This window comes from Salmo salar, chromosome ssa18 (assembly GCF_905237065.1).
Source record: "Salmo salar chromosome ssa18, Ssal_v3.1, whole genome shotgun sequence".
Classification (NCBI taxonomy): Eukaryota; Metazoa; Chordata; class Actinopteri; order Salmoniformes; family Salmonidae; genus Salmo; species Salmo salar.
Window position 1 is genome coordinate 75133071 of NC_059459.1, and position 19900 is coordinate 75152970.

At 43.4% G+C, this 19900-nt stretch overlaps 1 protein-coding gene across 3 annotated transcripts in view; it reads right to left on the minus strand.

Annotated features, from left to right (window-relative positions):
- The window catches only part of LOC106577876 (collagen alpha-6(IV) chain), a 232608-nt gene that overhangs the window by 39066 nt on the left and 173642 nt on the right, over positions 1-19900 (minus strand). For all 3 annotated transcript variants that reach the window (XM_014156296.2, XM_014156295.2, XM_014156294.2), the window contains exons 7-18: positions 14908-14964; positions 14514-14549; positions 13445-13507; positions 12619-12654; positions 10579-10620; positions 6315-6404; positions 1679-1732; positions 1433-1495; positions 1111-1155; positions 906-959; positions 529-598; positions 308-415 (exon numbers count right to left, since the gene is read on the minus strand). In XM_014156296.2, the coding sequence (XP_014011771.2) occupies positions 308-415; positions 529-598; positions 906-959; positions 1111-1155; positions 1433-1495; positions 1679-1732; positions 6315-6404; positions 10579-10620; positions 12619-12654; positions 13445-13507; positions 14514-14549; positions 14908-14964 (718 nt within the window). The remainder of the gene's footprint in view (positions 1-307; positions 416-528; positions 599-905; positions 960-1110; positions 1156-1432; positions 1496-1678; positions 1733-6314; positions 6405-10578; positions 10621-12618; positions 12655-13444; positions 13508-14513; positions 14550-14907; positions 14965-19900) is intronic.

Consider the following 19900-nt stretch of genomic DNA (forward strand, 5'->3'; position numbering starts at 1 on the left):
GTGTGTGTGTGTCTGCGTGCCTGTATGTGTGGTTGCGTGTGTGTGTGTGTGTGTGTGTGTGTGTGTGCGTGCCTGTATGTGTGGTTGCATTGTGTGTGTGTGTGTGTGTGTGTGTGTGTGTGTGTGTGTGTGTGTGTGTGTGTGTGTGTCTGCGTGACTGTATGTGTGGTTGCATATGTGTGTGTGTGTGTGTGTGTGTGTGTGTGTGTGTGTGTGTGTGTGTGTGTGTGTGTGTGTGTGTGTGTGTGTGTGTGTGTGTGTGTGTGTGTGTGTGTGCATCTAGATAGAGTATGTGTCTCCGTGTTACCATCGCCGAAGGAGTCGCCTGGTCGTCCTGGTTGTCCTGGAAACCCTGGAGTGCCAGCGTCACCTGGTTGGCCGGGGAAGCCGTCGATACCGTTGTCACCTGGTGCTCCTGCAACCAATCAGAGAGGAATCATTAATACAATTCATTATTTTCATGATACAGTACATAACATGTGTGTGTGTGTGTGTGTGTGTGTGTGTGTGTGTATCTGTGTGTGTTACCTTGAACAGCCAGCCCTTGTGTGTCTGCGTAGATGGGGGGTCCGGGAGGCCCCTGTTCCCCCTGGTCACCCTAAGAGACAAACAGAGAAAAACAAAATATGTTCACTTTAGCACACCCCCCTGCTGGCTGACTGTTGCCTAGTAACTCAACCCTAAACCCTCTCACAACAAGACTGCGTACAAGGGCTGCCCAATTCGGATCTTTATCTACTAATTTGTCTTTTGACCAATCAGATCAGCTCTTCTGCCAATAATTGGGCAATAGATCAGAATTGGGCTGCCTGTTCAAGGCAACATTACCTGACATTCAGTTTGTAACAAGTACACAGTCATGCATTCATTTCTTGAAAAAGTAGTTTTTTCCCCTCTTGGCTTACCTTAGGTCCACTGTAACCTGGTTGCCCGGGGAACCCCGGACTGCCTGTGAATCCCTGTGTGGGTGAGGGATGCATCAGTTAATTGGTTAATTGGTTCATTCATCTGATCATCCATTTATAAATCAATTCATTACTTAATTTAGATGTGGTGTGTGTGTGTGTGTGTGTGTGTGTGTGTGTGTGTGTGTGTGTGTGTGTGTCCTACCTGTCTTCCAGGAGATCCGGGAGGTCCATTAAAACCAGGAGGACCCTGCCAAGAGAAAAGAAAAAAGATGGCCACCAGAGAATAGTTTAGAATCAGAGTCCAGAATCCCAAACAGCATAACATCCCTCTGGGTGTGTAACAATAATACATATTTTTGCCTGGGCTAGATCGAGGGAGTTTCCACCAGATTTCTTATACCAATCATTTTCTTTCAAATCAGTGAAGGGAAGGAAAAAAGAAGTGCACACTTTGGGAGGAATGGCAGATAATGGGGACTCTGAGGTGGTAGCAGATAATCTGACATAGGAGGTGAGGAGCTTACCCGTCCCCCTGGATACCCCAGAATTCCATTCTCTCCCTTCTCGCCAGGATAGCCAAAAGGACCCTGGTAACAGACGTATGAGCCAAACATTTATAACATACAACTGCATCCTAAATGAAAACGTATTCACTAGTAGTGCACTACATTTGACCAGCAGGGCCCATAAGGCTCTTTTGCTAAACGGCAAAGAGCTATTCAATTCTATAAATCTTTATTGTCCCCAACAGACAAGACAGATACACTTACAGGTAGGCCGGGTCTACCAGATGGTCCACGTACTCCTTTGTAACCCCCTTCCCCCTGAGAGAGAGAAAGAGAAAGAGAAAGAGAGAGAGAGAGAAAGAGAAAGAGAAAGAGAGAGAGAGAGAAAGAGAAAGAGAGAGAAAGAGAAAGAGAAAGAGAGAGAGAAAGAGAAAGAGAAAGAGAAAGAGAGAGAGAGAGAGAAAGAGAAAGAGAAAGAGAAAGAGAGGAGAGAGAGAGAGAGAGAGAAAGAGAAAGAGAAAGAGAAAGAGAAAGAGAAAGAGAAAGAGAGGAGAGAGAGAGAGAGAGAGAGAGAGAGAGAGAGAGAGAGAAAGAGAAAGAGAAAGAGAAAGAGAGAGAGAGAGAGAGAGAGAGAGAGAGAGAGAGAGAGGTGAGAAAATATATATAAAAGGAGTTAACCAAAGGAAGTGGAACCCCCGGGCTGTCCTCACTGGAGGAAGAATCAAGACGGCATCTTTCAGGAAAACCAAAATAAACACATCAAAGTATCATAAAGCAAAAGGGAGGCAAAAGAGCTCATTGTGGATGACAACAATTATAGTAATGTTGTGAAAAAACCATTTACCATTTTGTGTTGTTATTACAAAGCCAATTACACAACTAATTGTGTTATATTGTGAATTATAACAATCACAAACACTGACTACAGTACCAAAGCCTCTCTGAACACGTAAAAGTACCAACTGGTTTAAAATCATACGAGGGGAAACAGTATTCTACAGCAAATTATCAACATATTTGCTGATTTAAATGAGTCTTTCAATTAATACTGTTCTTTACTTTGCATTCTGTGTACAACATCAACATAGAGGAAATATCAGATTGTGACCGGTGGGCTGGGGGGAGGGAGAGGGAGGGGAGGGGACACTGGGGGAGGGAAGGGGGAGAGGGAGGGGAGGGGACACTGGGGGAGGGAAGGGGGAGAGGGAGGGGAGGGGACACTGGGGGATGGAAGGGGGAGAGGGAGGGGAGGGGACCAGTGGTGTAAAAAGTACCCAATTGTCATAATTGAGTAAAAGTATAGATTCCTTAATAAAAAGTTACTCAAGTAAAAGTAAGTTACCCAGTAAAATACTACTTGAGTAAATGTCAAAAAAGTATTTGGTTTTAAATATACTTAAGTATCAAAAGTAAAAGTATAAATCATTTAAAAATCCTTATATTAAGCAAAGCAGACAGCACCATTTTCTTGTTTTTAAAACATATGGATAGCAAGAGGCAATTGTGTACATTGAGTTCTCCAGATCAGAGGCCGTAGGGATGACCACATGTTCTCTTGTTAAGCATTATAAATATAACGAGTACTTTTGGGTGTCAGGGAAAATGTATGCAGTAAAAAGTACAATATTTTATTTAGGAATCTAGTGAAGTAAAAGTAAAAGTAGTCAAAAATATAAATAGTAAAGTAAAGTACATATACCCCAAAAAACTACTTAAGTAGTACTTTATAGTATTTTACTTAAGTACTTTACACCACTGGATGGGACACTGAGGGAGGGTATGGGACACTGAGGGAGGGTATGGGACACTGAGGGAGGGGAGGGGACACTGAGGGAGGGGTTGGGACACTCAGGGGGAGGGAGGGGATAGAGGGAGGGGATGGGATACTGAGGGAGGGAGGGGATAGAGGGAGGGGATGGGATGGGACACTGAGGGGGAGGGAGGGGATAGAGGGAGGGGATGGCACACTGTGGGAGGGATGGAGGGGATGGGACACTGGGGAGGGATGGAGGGGATGGGACACTGGGAAGGGAGGGGATAGGACACTGAGGGAGGGTATGGGACACTGGGGGAGGGAGGGGATAGAGGGAGGGGGTGGGACAGTAAGGAGGGAGGGAGGGTGTAGAGGGAGGGGATGGGACACTGAGGAGGGAGGGAGGGGGTAGAGGGAGGGTGTGGGATGGGACACTGGGGGAGGGAGGGAGGGGTAGAGGGAGGGGAAGGGACACTGGGGAGGGATGGAGGAGATGGGACACTGGGGAGGGAGGGGGTAGAGGGAGGGGATAGACCAGGGAGAGAGGGGGCTCCAGGAGCCAGCCAGCGAGCCAACGGAGCCAGCTATAGGTGAGGTGGGGGCGACGTTCAGTATAGTATCACAACCACCCTCCACCCCCCACCACAGCTTGACTCCACGCCAGGATGGAGCCCTCAGGCTGGGGTAGAGCGGGTCAGCTACCCAGCCCTCCTTTCTGGAGTCCTGGAGCTTTTGAACGTGTGTTTCTCTCATCACAAACCTCAGGTCCTTTGTCTCCTTTAGGAAAGCCCACAAACTCCACCACTCCATTGACCAAGGGCCTGCCTGGGTCTCCCTGCGGGCCCACATCGCCCTGGGTAACGGTAACCAAGGAAGAGAGAGTTTTTACATGACAACACGATGGGGGTTGAGAGAGAGGAGGGCTGGAGGGGAGGATGGAGAGGTGGTTGGGTGGCGGCGACGGCATTTGGTTGTTGTTTTTGGGTGAGTTTGGAAGGAGGGGGTGGAGGGCTGATTTAGAGGGGGGGTAGGTAGCTGGAGGTACGGACTGTGAGTGTGACCCTAGGAGGGGTGGTAGCGTAGGGGGGTCGGCGGGTGAGGGGAGGGAGGGGCGGGGGATATGAGAGGCCAGTCATTCACACAGTAGACTATCTCCTCCCCTGTTACTAAATGTTTTTACATTCCTCATAATACCTCTAGCACTATCATTCATTATGTTATCCACAAATACCTGTATCACTATCATTCCTTATGTCATCCACAAATACCTGTATCACTATCATTCATTATGTCATCCACAAATACCTGTATCACTATCATTCATTATGTCATCCACAAATACCTGTATCACTATCATTCATTATGTCATCCACAAATACCTGTATCACTATCATTCATTATGTCATCCACAAATACCTGTATCACTATCATTCATTATGTCATCCACAAATACCTGTATCACTATCATTCATTATGTCATCCACAAATACCTGTATCACTATCCTTCATTATGTCATCCACAAATACCTGTATCACTATCATTCATTATGTCATCCACAAATACCTGTATCACTATCATTCATTATGTTATCCACAAATACCTGTATCACTATCATTCATTATGTCATCCACAAATACCTGTATCACTATCATTCATTATGTCATCCACAAATACCTGTATCACTATCATTCATTATGTCATCCACAAATACCTGTATCACTATCATTCATTATGTTATCCACAAATACCTGTATCACTATCATTCATTATGTCATCCACAAATACCTGTATCACTATCATTCATTATGTCATCCACAAATACCTGTATCACTATCATTCATTATGTCATCCACAAATACCTGTATCACTATCATTCATTATGTCATCCACAAATACCTGTATCACTATCCTTCATTATGTCATCCACAAATACCTGTATCACTATCATTCATTATGTCATCCACAAATACCTTTATCACTATCATTCATTATGTCATCCACAAATACCTGTATCACTATCATTCATTATGACATCCACAAATACCTGTATCACTATCATTCATTATGTCATCCACAAATACCTGTATCACTATCATCCATTATGTCATCCACAAATACCTGTATCACTATCATTCATTATGTCATCCACAAATACCTGTATCACTATCATTCATTATGTCATCCACAAATACCTGTATCACTATCATTCATTATGTCATCCACAAATACCTGTATCACTATCATTCATTATGTCATCCACAAATACCTGTATCACTATCATTCATTATGTCATCCACAAATACCTTTATCACTATCATTCATTATGTCATCCACAAATACCTGTATCACTATCATTCATTATGTCATCCACAAATACCTGTATCACTATCATTCATTATGTCATCCACAAATACCTTTATCACTATCATTCATTATGTCATCCACAAATACCTGTATCACTATCATTCATTATGTCATCCACAAATACCTGTATCACTATCATTCATTATGTTATCCACAAATACCTGTATCACTATCCTTCATTATGTCATCCACAAATACCTGTATCACTATCATTCATTATGTCATCCACAAATACCTGTATCACTATCATTCATTATGTCATCCACAAATACCTGTATCACTATCATTCATTATGTCATCCACAAATACCTGTATCACTATCATTCATTATGTCATCCACAAATACCTGTATCACTATCATTCATTATGTCATCCACAAATACCTGTATCACTATCATTCATTATGTCATCCACAAATACCTGTATCACTATCATTCATTATGTCATCCACAAATACCTGTATCACTATCATTCATTATGTCATCCACAAATACCTGTATCACTATCATTCATTATGTCATCCACAAATACCTGTATCACTATCATCCATTATGTTATCCACAGCTGACAGTACAGCTGCTGATTATTAGCATCACCACAAGCGGAGGGACATCAGTTTGACCAGATGGAGGCAAGTCAACATCAGTCCCATCAATGACTCAGATCACCAGTGAACATTAACCGCTCACCTCCTGCAGTGTTCTGTGTCTTGGACCGGCCTCTCCCCCTCTCTCCCCCCTCCTCCCTCCGTCTCCCATCCCTCCTGCTCCTGTCTGTATTACCTTATCTCCTTTGTAGATAGTGGTAATAGATGAGCCTACTAGCGGCTCGTCGCCGGGCACGCCTCGAGGTCCGGGTGGACCCGTGTTGCCCTGGTGATTCAGAGGAGAACACTTGTCAGTCAGTCGTTATCAAACAATCAGACGGGAGGATGAGGAGGTTGGAATGTTGAGAGGCAAGGGGGGGAAGAGAGGGTAAAGATAGAAAGAGTGAGATGCGGAGAGAGTAAGAGAGAGAGAGGACCAGCGAGAGAGGGGGAAATAAGGAGCGATGAAGAAAGAGAGGGATGTGGGAGAAATAGGAAAATCGGGAAAGAGAGAGAAATGGAGAACAAATTAAAGTCAAAAAGAGTGTTAGGAGATGTGATAAAAGAAGAAGACAGTGAGGAAAAGAGAAAGATGAGAGATTCAAAGCGAGAGAGGGAGAAGTAGGGGATGAGATAGTAGGGGATTGAATATCAGAAGAAAGAGAGAAAGGAGTGAAGGAGAGAGAGAGAGAGAGAGAGAGAGAGAGAGAGAGAGAGAGGGAGAAGTAGGGGATGAGATAGTAGGGGATTGAATATCAGAAGAAAGAGAGAAAGGAGTGAAGGAGAGAGAGAGAGAGAGAGAGAGAGAGAGAGAGAGAGAGAGAGAAAGAGAGAGAGAAAGAGAGAAAAGAGAGAGAGAGAGCCCTGGGCTACATTATCTTTCTTCATAAAACATCACTAACAAGAAAACAATTTAAAGAGGAAATTCCTCAGGCCAAAACAGAATATATGGAATGTAGAACATATTGAATATGTGGATAAATAACTGTCTTTACTAAGAACATCCTCTATCCCAACAGGCTTATCAGTTTATCTAACTGTTTCTCTTCCAACAGACTTCCAATTAGTCATTTATTAGTTTGTTTGTTTATTGTTGTTGTGGGGTTTGAACAACAAGATACACGCAGGGAGGAGAAAATGGCAGATTGATTAATCGATGGATCGATATTGAACGTTAGTGAGTCATTCATTCTCACTGGTGGTGGTCAAATGGAATGGAATAATGAATAATGAGCGAAAACTACCAACCCCATGATGCACCATCACCATCATGCCCAAATAAGGTCAAAGGGAAATAAAGCCACACAGGAAGTAGGAGCAAGTGATTCCAGCACCAATCACAGACCACGACATGCCCGCCCACCCGCATGACAGTTTAGAGATTATATCGTTGGAAATATATAATACAGTGCATTTTACAAGGGGAATATTATACAATATAGTAGGAATATTATTAGTTGGTAATGTTATAGATATGCAACATGTTTTTACCAAATAAAGGTAGTCTTATTACAGACAATACATAGGTCAAATTATGGGGGTGATGGAAAGTTCTAGAATAATCTCTGAGCTGCCATCCAACAGTAAGGAAACATGTTGTTTTTATAATGGTACAGGACAACTCTACTTCATCCAATAACATTTTAGATCTCGATAATTTTTAAATCAGACTTGTTACGAGTTCAGATTCAGAATGAGAAACAAAATGGCCGCCTACATAGGGCTCCAGTCATCCCAGTGGCAGCACTGTCATGCAATAATAAACACACCAGGGGTAAACTGTAACACCATTCAAGACAAGGTGATATTTGAATAATTGAGATGGAACAAACCAGAGGGGGCTAGTGAGGGGAGGATAGCTCCTAATAATGACTGAAATGGAGTGAACTGAACGGTAGCTACAGTTGAAGTCGGAAGTTCACATACACCTTAGCCAAATACATTTAAACTCAGTTTTTCACAATTCCTGACATTTAATCCTAGTAAAAATCCCCTGTCTTAGGTCAGTTAGGATCACCACTTTATTTTAAGCATGTGAAATGTCAGAATAATAGTAGAGAGAATGATTTATTTCAGCTTTTATTTCTTTCATCACATTCCCAGTGCGTCAGAAGTTTACATACACTCAATTAGTATTTGGTAGCATTGCCTTTAAATTGTTTAACTTGGGTCAAACGTTTCGGGTAGCCTTCCACAACCTTCCCATAATAAGTTGGGTGAATTTTGGCCCATTCCTCCTGACCGAGCTGGTGTAACTGAGTCAGGTTTGTAGGCCTCCTTGCTCCACATTCTTTTTCAGTTCTGCCCACAAATTTTCTATAAGATTGAGGTCAGGGCTTTGTGATGGCCACTCCAATACCTTGACTTTGTTGTCCTTAAGCCACCTTGCCACAAATGTAGAAGTATGCTTGGGGTCATTGTCCATTTGGAAGACCCATTTGCGACCAAGCTTTAACTTCCTGACTGATGTCTTGAGATGTTGCTTCAATATATCCACATAATTTTCCTCCCTCGTGATGCCATTTATTTTGTGAAGTGCACCAGTCCCTCCTGTAGCAAAGCACCCCCATGCTTCAAAGTTGGGATGGTGTTCTTCGGCTTGCAAGCCTCCCCCTTTTTCCTCCAAACATAACGATGGTCATTATGGCCAAACAGTTCTATTTTTGTTTCATCAGACCAGAGGACATTCCTCCAAAAAGTATGATCTTTGTCCCCATGTGCAGTTGAAAACCGTAGTCTGGCTTTTTATGGCGGTTTTGGAGCAGTGACTTCTTCCTTGCTGAGCGGCTTTTCAGGTTATGTCGATATAGGACTCGTTTTACTGTGGATACACATACTTTTGTACCTGTTTCCTCCAGCATCTTCACAAGGTCCTTTGCTGTTGTTCTGGAATTGATTTGCACTTTTCGCACCAAAGTACGTTCATCTCTAGGAGACAGAACACATCTCCTCCCTTCTTCCTGAGCGTATGACGGCTGCGTGGTCCCATGGTGTTTATACTTGCGTACTATTGTTTGTACAGATGAACGTGGTACCTTCAGGAGTTTGGAAATTGCTCCCAAGGATGAACCAGAGTGGAGGCCTACAATTTTTTTTCAGAGGTCTTGTCTGATTTCTTTTGATTTTCCCATGACGTCAAGCAAAGAGGCACTGAGTTTGAAGGTAGGCCTTGAAATACATCCACAGGTACACCTCCAATTGACTCAAATGATGTCAATTAGCCTATCAGAAGCTTCTAAAGCCATGACATCACTTTCGGGAATTTCCCAAGCTGTTTAAAGGCACAGTCAACTTAGTGTATGTAAACTTCTGACCCACTGGAATGGTGATACAGTGAATTGCAAGGGAAATTATCTGTCTGTAAACAATTGTTGGAAAAATGATATGTGTCTCGCTCAAAGTAGATGTCCTAACCGACTTGCCAAAACTATAGTTTGTTAACAAGAAATTTGTGAAGTGGTTGAAAAACTTGTTTTAATGACTCAAATCTAAGTTTATGTAAACTTCCGACTCCAGTTGTATTATCTAACACATGATAGAGATACCATTCCATTTATTCCATTCCAGGCATCCTCCTATATCTCCACCCACCAGCCTCCTGAAATATTGAGGTAGATGTGTCAGTGGAAAAACTAGAGAGAAGAGGGGGATGAGGGAGGAGGTTAGGAGAGATAGAAGGAGGGGTGGAGGGTGGGTGGGGGGGGGGTAGAGGTCCTGTTTCATTGGAGAAAGGTGGGGAGAGATGGAAGGGGGTTGAATAGAGGGGAAGAGGATGTGTCAAACCATCACCAAGATACATGACATGCACACAGAGGTTAGACAGACAACCACAATCACGCATTTCAACCACACAGACAGACAGACAGACAGACAGACAGACAGACAGACAGACAGACAGACAGACAGACAGACAGACAGACAGACAGACAGACAGACAGACAGACAGACAGACAGACAGACACACACACACACACACACACACACAGCTAGAAAACCCTAAGCCTGCTGTCTTTAGTTGGATTTGCAGTGAGGAAAGGTTACTGATACAGAAGGGTGAATTATGACTGTATCCCAAATGGCATCCTCTTCCCAGGGCCCATAGGGCTATAGTCAAAAGTGGTGCACTATATAGGGAGCCATATGGGAAGCAGCTGGTGTCATATTTCTAAAGTCTAAATCTAGCTACACGTTTCCATTCTTAAGTGTGTTTATGGTTGAGTGGAATGAGTGAATGAGGAAGCTAAAATGTAATAAACTGATATAATAAATCAATTACTGTATCAATCCATGTGATCAGTGATAAGAAGGGTTACATAGGGTACGGATAGTGGCGGGCACTTCTAGTTGTGTTGTTTTGTAACGGTTCGTACAGGCTATCAGAAATGCCCTCAATAATTATCAGGTGATCTAAGTAAACTAGATAGAATTGGGGGGGGGGGTTGTTTTGTAACGATGAGTACCTTATCTCCTGGCTCCCCCCGGAAGCCTAGGCTGGGGCTCCCCTGGAAAACAAGAGTGGGTATTTCATTTGGAAAACATGGGCCTACATGGGGCAGCCATTATAACAGCATGAGTGTAACGGTATGAAGTCTACAATCTCAATGTAAGTCTACTGAAACCAAAGTTCCTAATAGGGACTAAATACATATCATGTATCTCAATAATCCTAGACTAAAAGGAAAGAAAGAAACACGTTTAACATTTTTACATGTTAGTCATTTAGCAGACGCTCTTATCCAGAGCGTCTTACAGTTAGTGCATTCATCTTAAAGAAAGCTAGGTGGAATTGTCCGTAGAGCTCCGAGACAGGATTGTGTCGCAGCACAGATCTGGGGAAGGGTACCAAAACATTTCTGCAGCATTGAAGGTCCCCAAGAACACAGTGGCCTCGATCATTCTTAAATGGAAGAAGTTTGTAACCACCAAGACTCTTCCTAGAGCCGGCCGCCTGGCCAAACTGAGCAATCGGGGGAGAAGGGCCTTGGTCAGGGAGGTGACCAAGTACCCAATGGTCACTCTGACAGAGCTCCAGAGTTCCTCTGTGGAGATGAGAGAACTTTTCAGAAGGACAATCATCTCTGCAGCACTCCACAAATCAAGCCTTTATGGTAGAGTGGCCAGACTGAAGCCACTCCTCAGTAAAAGGCACATAACAGCCCGCTTGGAGTTTGCCAAAAGGCACCTAAAGACTCTCAGACCATGAGAAACAAGATTCTCTGGTCTGATGAAACCAAGTTTGAACTCTTTGGCCTGAATGCCAAGCGTCACGTCTGGAGGAAACCTGGCACCATCCCTACGGTGAAGCATGGTGATGGCAGCATCATGCTGTGGGGATGTTTTTCAGCAGCAGGGACTGGGAGACTAGTCAGAATCGAGGCAAAGATTAACAGAGCAAAGTACAGAGAGATCCTTGATGAAAACCTGCTCCAGAAGGACAATGACCTAAGCACACAGCTAAGACAAAGCAGGAGTGGCTTCGGGACAACTCTCTGAATGTCCTTGAGTGGCCCAGCCAGAGCCCAGACTTAAACCCGATTGAACCTGAAAATAGCTGTGCAGCAATGCTCCCCATCCAACCTGACAGAGCTTAAGAGGATCTGCAGAGAAGAATGGGAGAAACTCCCTAAAAACAGGTGTGCCAAATTCATACCGAAGGAGACTTACTTGATGCTGTAATCGCTGTCAAAGGTGCTTCAATGATGTATTGAGTAAAGGGTCTGAATGCTTATGTAAATGTGATATTTCAGGTTTAGTTTTTATAAATTAGCAACAATTTCTAAAAACCTTTTTTTTGCTTTGTCATATTGGGGTATTGTGTGTAGATACATGAGATTATTGTAATTTAAAAAAAATAAGTCTGTAATGTAATAAAATGGGGAAAAAGTCAAGGGGTCTGAATACTTTACGAAGGCACTGCAAATTTCTTTCTTTTTCTACACTTTACTTTTCATTAGTCAGCATCTCTACAAATATTTGTGGGTGTGTGTCAGCTAATGCTTTTACTATACAATAATCCTAGAATAAGCCATATAATAAGCAATCTACATTAATTAACAACAAATGCAACATTACGCAAACGGCTTTCAGTTCTTCAGAGCACACACTCCCCCCTATCTGTTTGGTGTTGTTATTACACTGAGGTCAGAGGTCAGCTGTCTAGTGTTGTCCAGTACTCTGAGGTCAGAGGTCAGCTGTCTAGTGTTGTCCAGTACTCTGAGGTCAGAGGTCAGCTGTCTAGTGTGGTCCAGTACTCTGAGGTCAGAGGTCAGCTGTCTAGTGTTGTCCAGTACTCTGAGGTCAGAGGTCAGGTGTCTAGTGTTGTCCAGTACTTTGAGGTCAGCTGTCTAGTGTTGTCCAGTACTCTGAGGTCAGCTGTCTAGTGTTGTCCAGTACTCTGAGGTCAGCTGTCTAGTGTTGTCCAGTACTCTGAGGTCAGAGGTCAGCTGTCTAGTGTTGTCCAGTACTCTGAGGTCAGCTGTCTAGTGTTGTCCAGTACTTACTACAGGACCAGGGGGACCGGGGGGACCTGGATTGCCCTGGAGAAGAACACAACACAAATACAGGAAGTCAACAGCTTTAGTCATATTAATTAATGTCTAGATTAAACATGACCAACATTTGGTGTAATGTGATGGTTGTCATGACACTGCTTGGGATAAAGTAGCTTCTGTAGAATAGATAGGTGTGTGTGTGTGTGTGTGTGTGTGTGTGTGTGTGTGTGTGTGTCTGTCTGTCTGTCTGTCTGTCTGTCTGTCTGTCTGTCTGTCTGTCTGTCTGTCTGTCTGTCTGTCTGTCTGTCTGTCTATGTGTGTGTGTGTGGTTCTGTGTGTGTGTGTGTGTGTGTGTGTGTGTATCTGTGTGTGTGTATCTGTCTATTTGTGTGTGAGTGTATCTGTATGTGTATCTGTCTATTTGTGTGTGAGTGTGTGTGTATGTGTGGTTCTGTGTGTGTATCTGTCTATGTGTGTGTGTGTGTGTGTGTGTGTATGTGTGTGTGTGTGTGTGGTTCTGTGTGCGTATCTGTCTATGTGTGTGTGTGTGGTTCTGTGTGTGTGTGTGTGTGTGTGTGTGTGTTTGTATCTGTCTATGTGTGTGTGTATATGTGTGTGTGTGTGTGTGTGTGTGTGTGTGCGTGTGTGTGTGTGTGTGTCTATGTGTGTGTGTATCTGTCTATGTGTGTGTGGTTCTGTGTGTGTGTGTGTGTGGTTCTGTGTGTGTGTGTGTGTGTGTGTGTGTGTGTGTGTGTGTGTGTGTGTGTGTATCTGTATATGTGTGTGTGGTTCTGTGTGTGTATCTGTATATGTGTGTGTTGGTGTGTGTACGTACAAGTAATCCTTCAGGACCACTGGGGCCGATGTCACCAGGCCTTCCGTCAGGACCTCCAGGACCCTGAGAAGAGAAACAGAACGCATAGAGACGGGTCAGGAACACAGAACACACAGAACCGGGTCAGGAACACAGAACACATAGAACCCGGGTCAGGAACACAGAACACATAAAAACCTTTAGAACCGGGTCAGGAACACAGAACACATAGAACAGGGTCAGGAACACAGAACACATAGAACAGGGTCAGGAACACAGAACTCATAGAACCGGGTCAGGAACACAGAACACATAGAACAGGGTCAGGAACACAGAACTCATAGAACCGGGTCAGGAACACAGAACTCATAGAACAGGGTCAGGAACACAGAACACACAGAACAGGGTCAGGAACACAGAACACACAGAACCGGGTCAGGAACACAGAACACATAGAACAGGGTCAGGAACACAGAACACACAGAACCGGGTCAGGAACACAGAACACACAGAACCGGGTCAGGAACACAGAACACACAGAACCGGGTCAGGAACACAGAACACATAGAACAGGGTCAGGAACACAGAACACATAGAACCGGGTCAGGAACACAGAACACACAGAACCGGGTCAGGAACACAGAACACATAGAACAGGGTCAGGAACACAGAACACACAGAACCGGGTCAGGAACACAGAACACACAGAACCGGGTCAGGAACACAGAACACATAGAACAGGGTCAGGAACACAGAACACATAGAACCGGGTCAGGAACACAGAACACACAGAACCGGGTCAGGAACACAGAACACATAAAACAGGGTCAGGAACACAGAACACATAGAACCGGGTCAGGAACACAGAACACATAGAGACGGTTCAGGAACACAGAACACATAAAACAGGGTCAGGAACACAGAACACATAGAACCCGGGTCAGGAACACAGAACACATAGAACCCGGGTCAGGAACACAGAACACATAAAAGCCTTTAGAACTGGGTCAGGAACACACCAAGTTATCAATTGCACCACATATACATAATGAAATATAGTATATTGATGTCTAGGAATTAGTTGCCTTACAGGTACACCGTCCAGTCCAGGCAAACCAGGAGCTCCCTGTCAGGAGACAAGACCAACCGTGAGTTAAACAACTGGCCTTACTTCATTATAAACATACATGTAGATGTAGGGGAGTGAGGGAGGAGACGAGGGAGGCAGGGAGGGTGTTTCAGGTCAGACCGACCTCAATGGATGGCACGGGATGATGTCATAGCAAGAACATTATCCCCCTTCCTCTAAACAATCTCCAGGATAGGACGAGAGGAAAGGAGGGGGATAGGTATGGAGGTCAAACTTTTCCTTATAACATTCTTCTGTGTGTGTGTGTGTGTGTGTGTGTGTGTGTGTGTGTGTGTGTGTGTGTGTGTGTGTGTGTGTGTGTGTGTGTGTGTGTGTGTGTGTGTGTATACGTTACCCCTATGGTTCCAACATATACAGGTTCTCCCTTCTGCCCTTTAGGACCTTTAGGCCCCTGAGAGAGAGAGAGAGATGGAGAGCGAGATTGGTGTGAAACAGGGAAGGAACTATAGTCACAGCCGTGTATATCCCCCCTCAAGCCGATACCACGACGGCCCTCAAGGAACTTCACTGGACTTTATGCAAACTGGAAACCATATATCCTGAGGCTGCATTTATTGTAGCAGGGGACTTTAACAAAGCAAATTTGAGGAAAAGGCTACCTAAATTCTATCAGCATATTGACTGTAGCACTCACGCTGGAAAAACACTGCACCATTGTTATTCCAACTTCCGGGATGCATACAAGGCCCTCCCCCGCCCTCCTTCGTCAAATCTGACCACGACTCCATTTTGCTCCTCCCTTCCTATAGGCAGAAACTCAAACAGGAAGTACCTGTGCTAAGGACTATTCAAAGCTGGTCTGACCAATTGGAATCTACGCTTCAAGATTGTTTTGATCACCTGGGCTGGGATATGTTCCGAGTAGCTTCAGAGAATAATATCGATGTATATACCGAGACGTTTACTGAGTTATCATGAAGCGTTTAGGAGATGTTGTACCCACTGTGACTTTTAAAACCTATCCTAACCAGAAACCGTGGATAGATGGCAGCATTCGCTTAAAACTGAAAGCGTGAACCACCGCATTAACCCTGGCAAGGTAACTGGGAATATGGGTGAATACAAACAGAGTAGTCATTCCCTCCGTAAGGCAATTAAACAGGCAAAACATCAGTATAGAGACAAAGTGGAGTCGCAATTCACGAGACGTATGTGGCAGGGTCTACAGACAATCACGGACTACAAAAGGAAAACCATCCACGTCGCGGAAATCGAGTCTTGCTTCCAGACAAGCCAAACACGTTCTTTGTCCACTTCCAAGGACTGTGGGCTCTCCTTCTCCATGACCGACGTGAGTAAGACATTTAAAAATGTTAACCCTCGCAGGGCTGCCGGCCCAGACGGCATCCCTAGCCGCGTCCTCAGAGCATGCGCAGACCAGCTGGCTGGTGTGTTTACGGCTGGCTGGTGTGTTTATATTCAATCTCTCCCTATCCCAGTCTGCTGTGCCCACATGCTTCAAGATGGCCACCATTGTTCCTATACCCAAGAATGCAAAGGTAACTGAACTAACTGACTATCGCCCCATAGCACTCACTTCTGTCATCATGAAGTGCTTTGAGAGACTAGTCAAGGATCATATCACCTCCACCCTACCCTAGACCCACTCCAATTTGCTTACAGCCCCAATAGGTCCACAAACGATGCAATCGCCATGAGATTGCACACTGCCCTATCCCATCTGGACAAGAGGAATACCTATGTAAGAAGAATGCTGTTCATTGACTATTGCTCAGCATTCAACACCAAAGTACCCTCCAAACTGATCATTAAGCTCGAGGCCCTGGGTCTGACCCCCGCCCTGTGCAGTAGGTACTACGGTAGGTACACCTATAGCTCATCTCTTGACAGTAGTACTGTAGACTAATTTATCACTGACCTCAACCCAGAGTCTCTTAGAGCATTCAAAGTCAGCCCACTGACACCCCTATCAGACCACAGCAAAATCACAGTCTACTTGAACAGAGCAATACTCAATCATGAGGCATCAAAGCCAAAGGAACTGAATAATATTAAGAAATGCTATAGATGGAAGGAAAATAGACAATTTCCTGGGTAAAACGTTCCACTGTAATAGTGAAGGTGTAAACTTGGCAGTGTTAAACCTAAACAGTATTTCTGACCTCTCAGCTTCCCTATCAAATCTAAAAATTTCAAACAGAAAACCGAAGAAAATTCACAACAATGACAAATGGTTTGATGAAGAATGCAAAAACCTAAGAAAGAAATCGAGAAACCTATCCAATCAAAAACAGAGACTCAGAAAACCTGAGACTACGCCTTTACTATGGTGAATAACTATAAAACATTACAGAAATACACTACGGAAAGAGAAGGAACAGTACTTCAGAATACAGATCAATGTAATTGAAGAATCCATAGACTCGAACCACTTCTGGGACAATGTGAAAACTCTAAACAAACAACAACACGAAGAGTTATGTATCCAAAACGGAAATGTATGGGTAAACCACTTCTCCAATCTTTTTGGCACTATAACAATGAACAAACAGTTAAAAAACAAACATTATCAAATACAAATCTTAGAATCAACTATTAAAGACTGGCAAAACCCACTGGATTCTCCAATTACATTGAATGAACTACAGGACAAAATACAAACCTTCCAACCCAAAAAGACCTGTGGTGTTGATGGTATAATCAATGAAATTATACAATATACAGACAACAAATTCCAGTTGGCTATACTTAAACTCTTTAACATCATCCTTAGCTCTGGCATCTTCTCCAATGTTTGGAACCAAGGACTGATCACCTCAATCCACTAAAGTGGAGACAAATTTGTCTCCAGTAACTACCGTGGGACATGCCTCAACAGCAACCTTGGGAAAATGCTATGCATTATAATTAACAGCAGATTCTAATATTTCCTCAGTGAAAACAATGTACTGAGCAGATGTCAAATAGATCTTTTACCAAATTACCATAAGACAGACCACATATTCACCCTGCACACCCTAATTGACAAACAAACAAACCAAAACAAAGGCAAAGTATCTCATGCTTTGTTGATTTCAAAAAATGTTCAAATTGATGAAAAGTGGTGTTGGGGGAAAAACATACAACATCAAATCCATGTAAACAAACAACAAGTGTGTGGTTAAATTGTAAAAAAGACACACATTTCTTTCCACAGGGCCATGTGGTAAGACAGGGATGCAGCTTAAGCCCCACCCACTTCAACATATATATCAACGAATTGGCGAGGGCACTAGAACAGTCTGCAGCACTCTCACCCTACTACCCTAAGTCAAAAGACTACTGTTTTCTGATGATCTGGTGCTTTTGTCCCCAACCAAGGAGGGCCTACAGCAGCACCTAGATATTCTGCACAGATTCTGTCAGACCTGGACCCTGACAGTAAATCTCAGTAAAAAATAATGGTGTTCCAAAAAAGGTACAGTCACCAGGACCACAAATACCATCTAGACACAGTTGCCCTAAAGCACACAAAAAACTACACATACCTCGGCCTAAACATCAGCGCCACAGGTAACTTCCACAAAGCTGTGAACGATCTGAGAGACAAGGCAAGAAGGGTTTTCTATGCCATCAAAAGGAACATAAAATGTGACATCCCAATTAGGATCTGCAAAAAATACTTGAATCAGTTATAGAACTCATTGCCCTTTAATGTTCTGAGATCTGGTGTACGCCCACCAACCAATAATTCACAAATTGGGACAAACACCAAATTGAGACACTGCAGAGAAATTCTGCAAAAATATCCTCCGTGTACAATGTAAAACACCAAATAATGCATGCAGAGTAGAATTAGGCCAATACTCGCTAATTATCAAAATCCAGAAATGAAACGTTAAATTCTACAACCACTTAAAAGGAAGCGATTCCCAAACCTTCCATAACAAAGCCATCACCTACAGAGAGATGAACCTGGAGAAGAGTCCCCTAAGTAAGCTGGTCCTGGGTCTCTGTTCACAAACACAAACAGACCCCACAGAACACAATTAGATCCAACCAAATCATGAGAAAACAAAAAGATAATTACTTGACACATTGGAAAGAATTAACACGAAAACTGATCAAACTAGAATGCTATTTGGCCCTAAACAGAGAGTACACAGTGGCAGAATACCTGACCACTGTGACTGACCCAAACTTAAGGAAAGCTTTGACTATGTACAGACTCAGTGAGCATAGCCTTGCTATTGAGAAAGGTCGCCGTAGACAGACCTGGCTCTCAAGAGAAGACAGGCTATGTGCACACTGCCCACAAAATGAGGTGGAAACTGAGCTGCACTTCCTAACCTCCTGCCCAATGTATGACCATATTAGAGACACATATTTCCCTCAGATTACACAGATCCACAAAGAATTAGAAAACAAACCCAATCTTGATGAACTACCATATCTACTGGGTGAAATACCACAGTGTGCCATCACATCAGCAAGATGAGTGACCTGTTGCCCGAAGTAAAGGGCAACCAGTGAAGAACAAACACCATCGTAAATACAACCCATATTTATGTTTATTTATCTTCCCTTTTGTACTTTAACTCTTTGCACATAATATGACATTTGAAATGCCTTTATTCTTTTGGAACTTTTGTGACTGTAATGTTTACTGTGCATTTTTATTGTTTATTTCACTTTTGTATATTATCTAGTTCACTTGCTTTGGCAATGTTAACATATGTTTCCCATGCCAATAAAGCCCTTAAATTGAAATTGAATTGAATTGGGAGAGAGAGAGAGGAAGAGAGAGAGCGAGAGAGAGAGAGAGAGACAGAGTTCCCCCTCAGTCAGCAACCATTTGGTTACCGGGCCACCGTTCTAACCGTGGGGCTACTACCCGTTGCTAGATAACTGACTCTTGTTACAGTGACATTGGTACTGATGTTGATGATTGATGTTACTTACAGAGAATCCAGTTAGGTCCAACAAACACTAAACTACATGACTCTTATTACAGAACAGATATTCTACAATAAGGTTAATATAGGACATTTAGAAGACACTTTTATCCACTTACAGTCATACGTAAATACATATTACACAGGGTAGTCCCAGGATTCAAACCCACTATCCTGGTGTCGCAAGTTCACTGCTCTACAGAGGACCACCAATGTTGCATCCACGGTTAAAGGAAGCGGGTTATGTTTAGTTATTGTAAAGAGAAACTCGACAGTATAAAGCATTAACATCACAAAGAGGTTTATTTCCAACATGACAGCAGATACAACATAGCCAGTTCAAAGCTGAGTCCATCTGCACCCGCTCAAAGGAAGCACACCTGAATACCTTGCTCAAAGGAAGCACACCTGAATACCTTGCTCAAAGGAAGC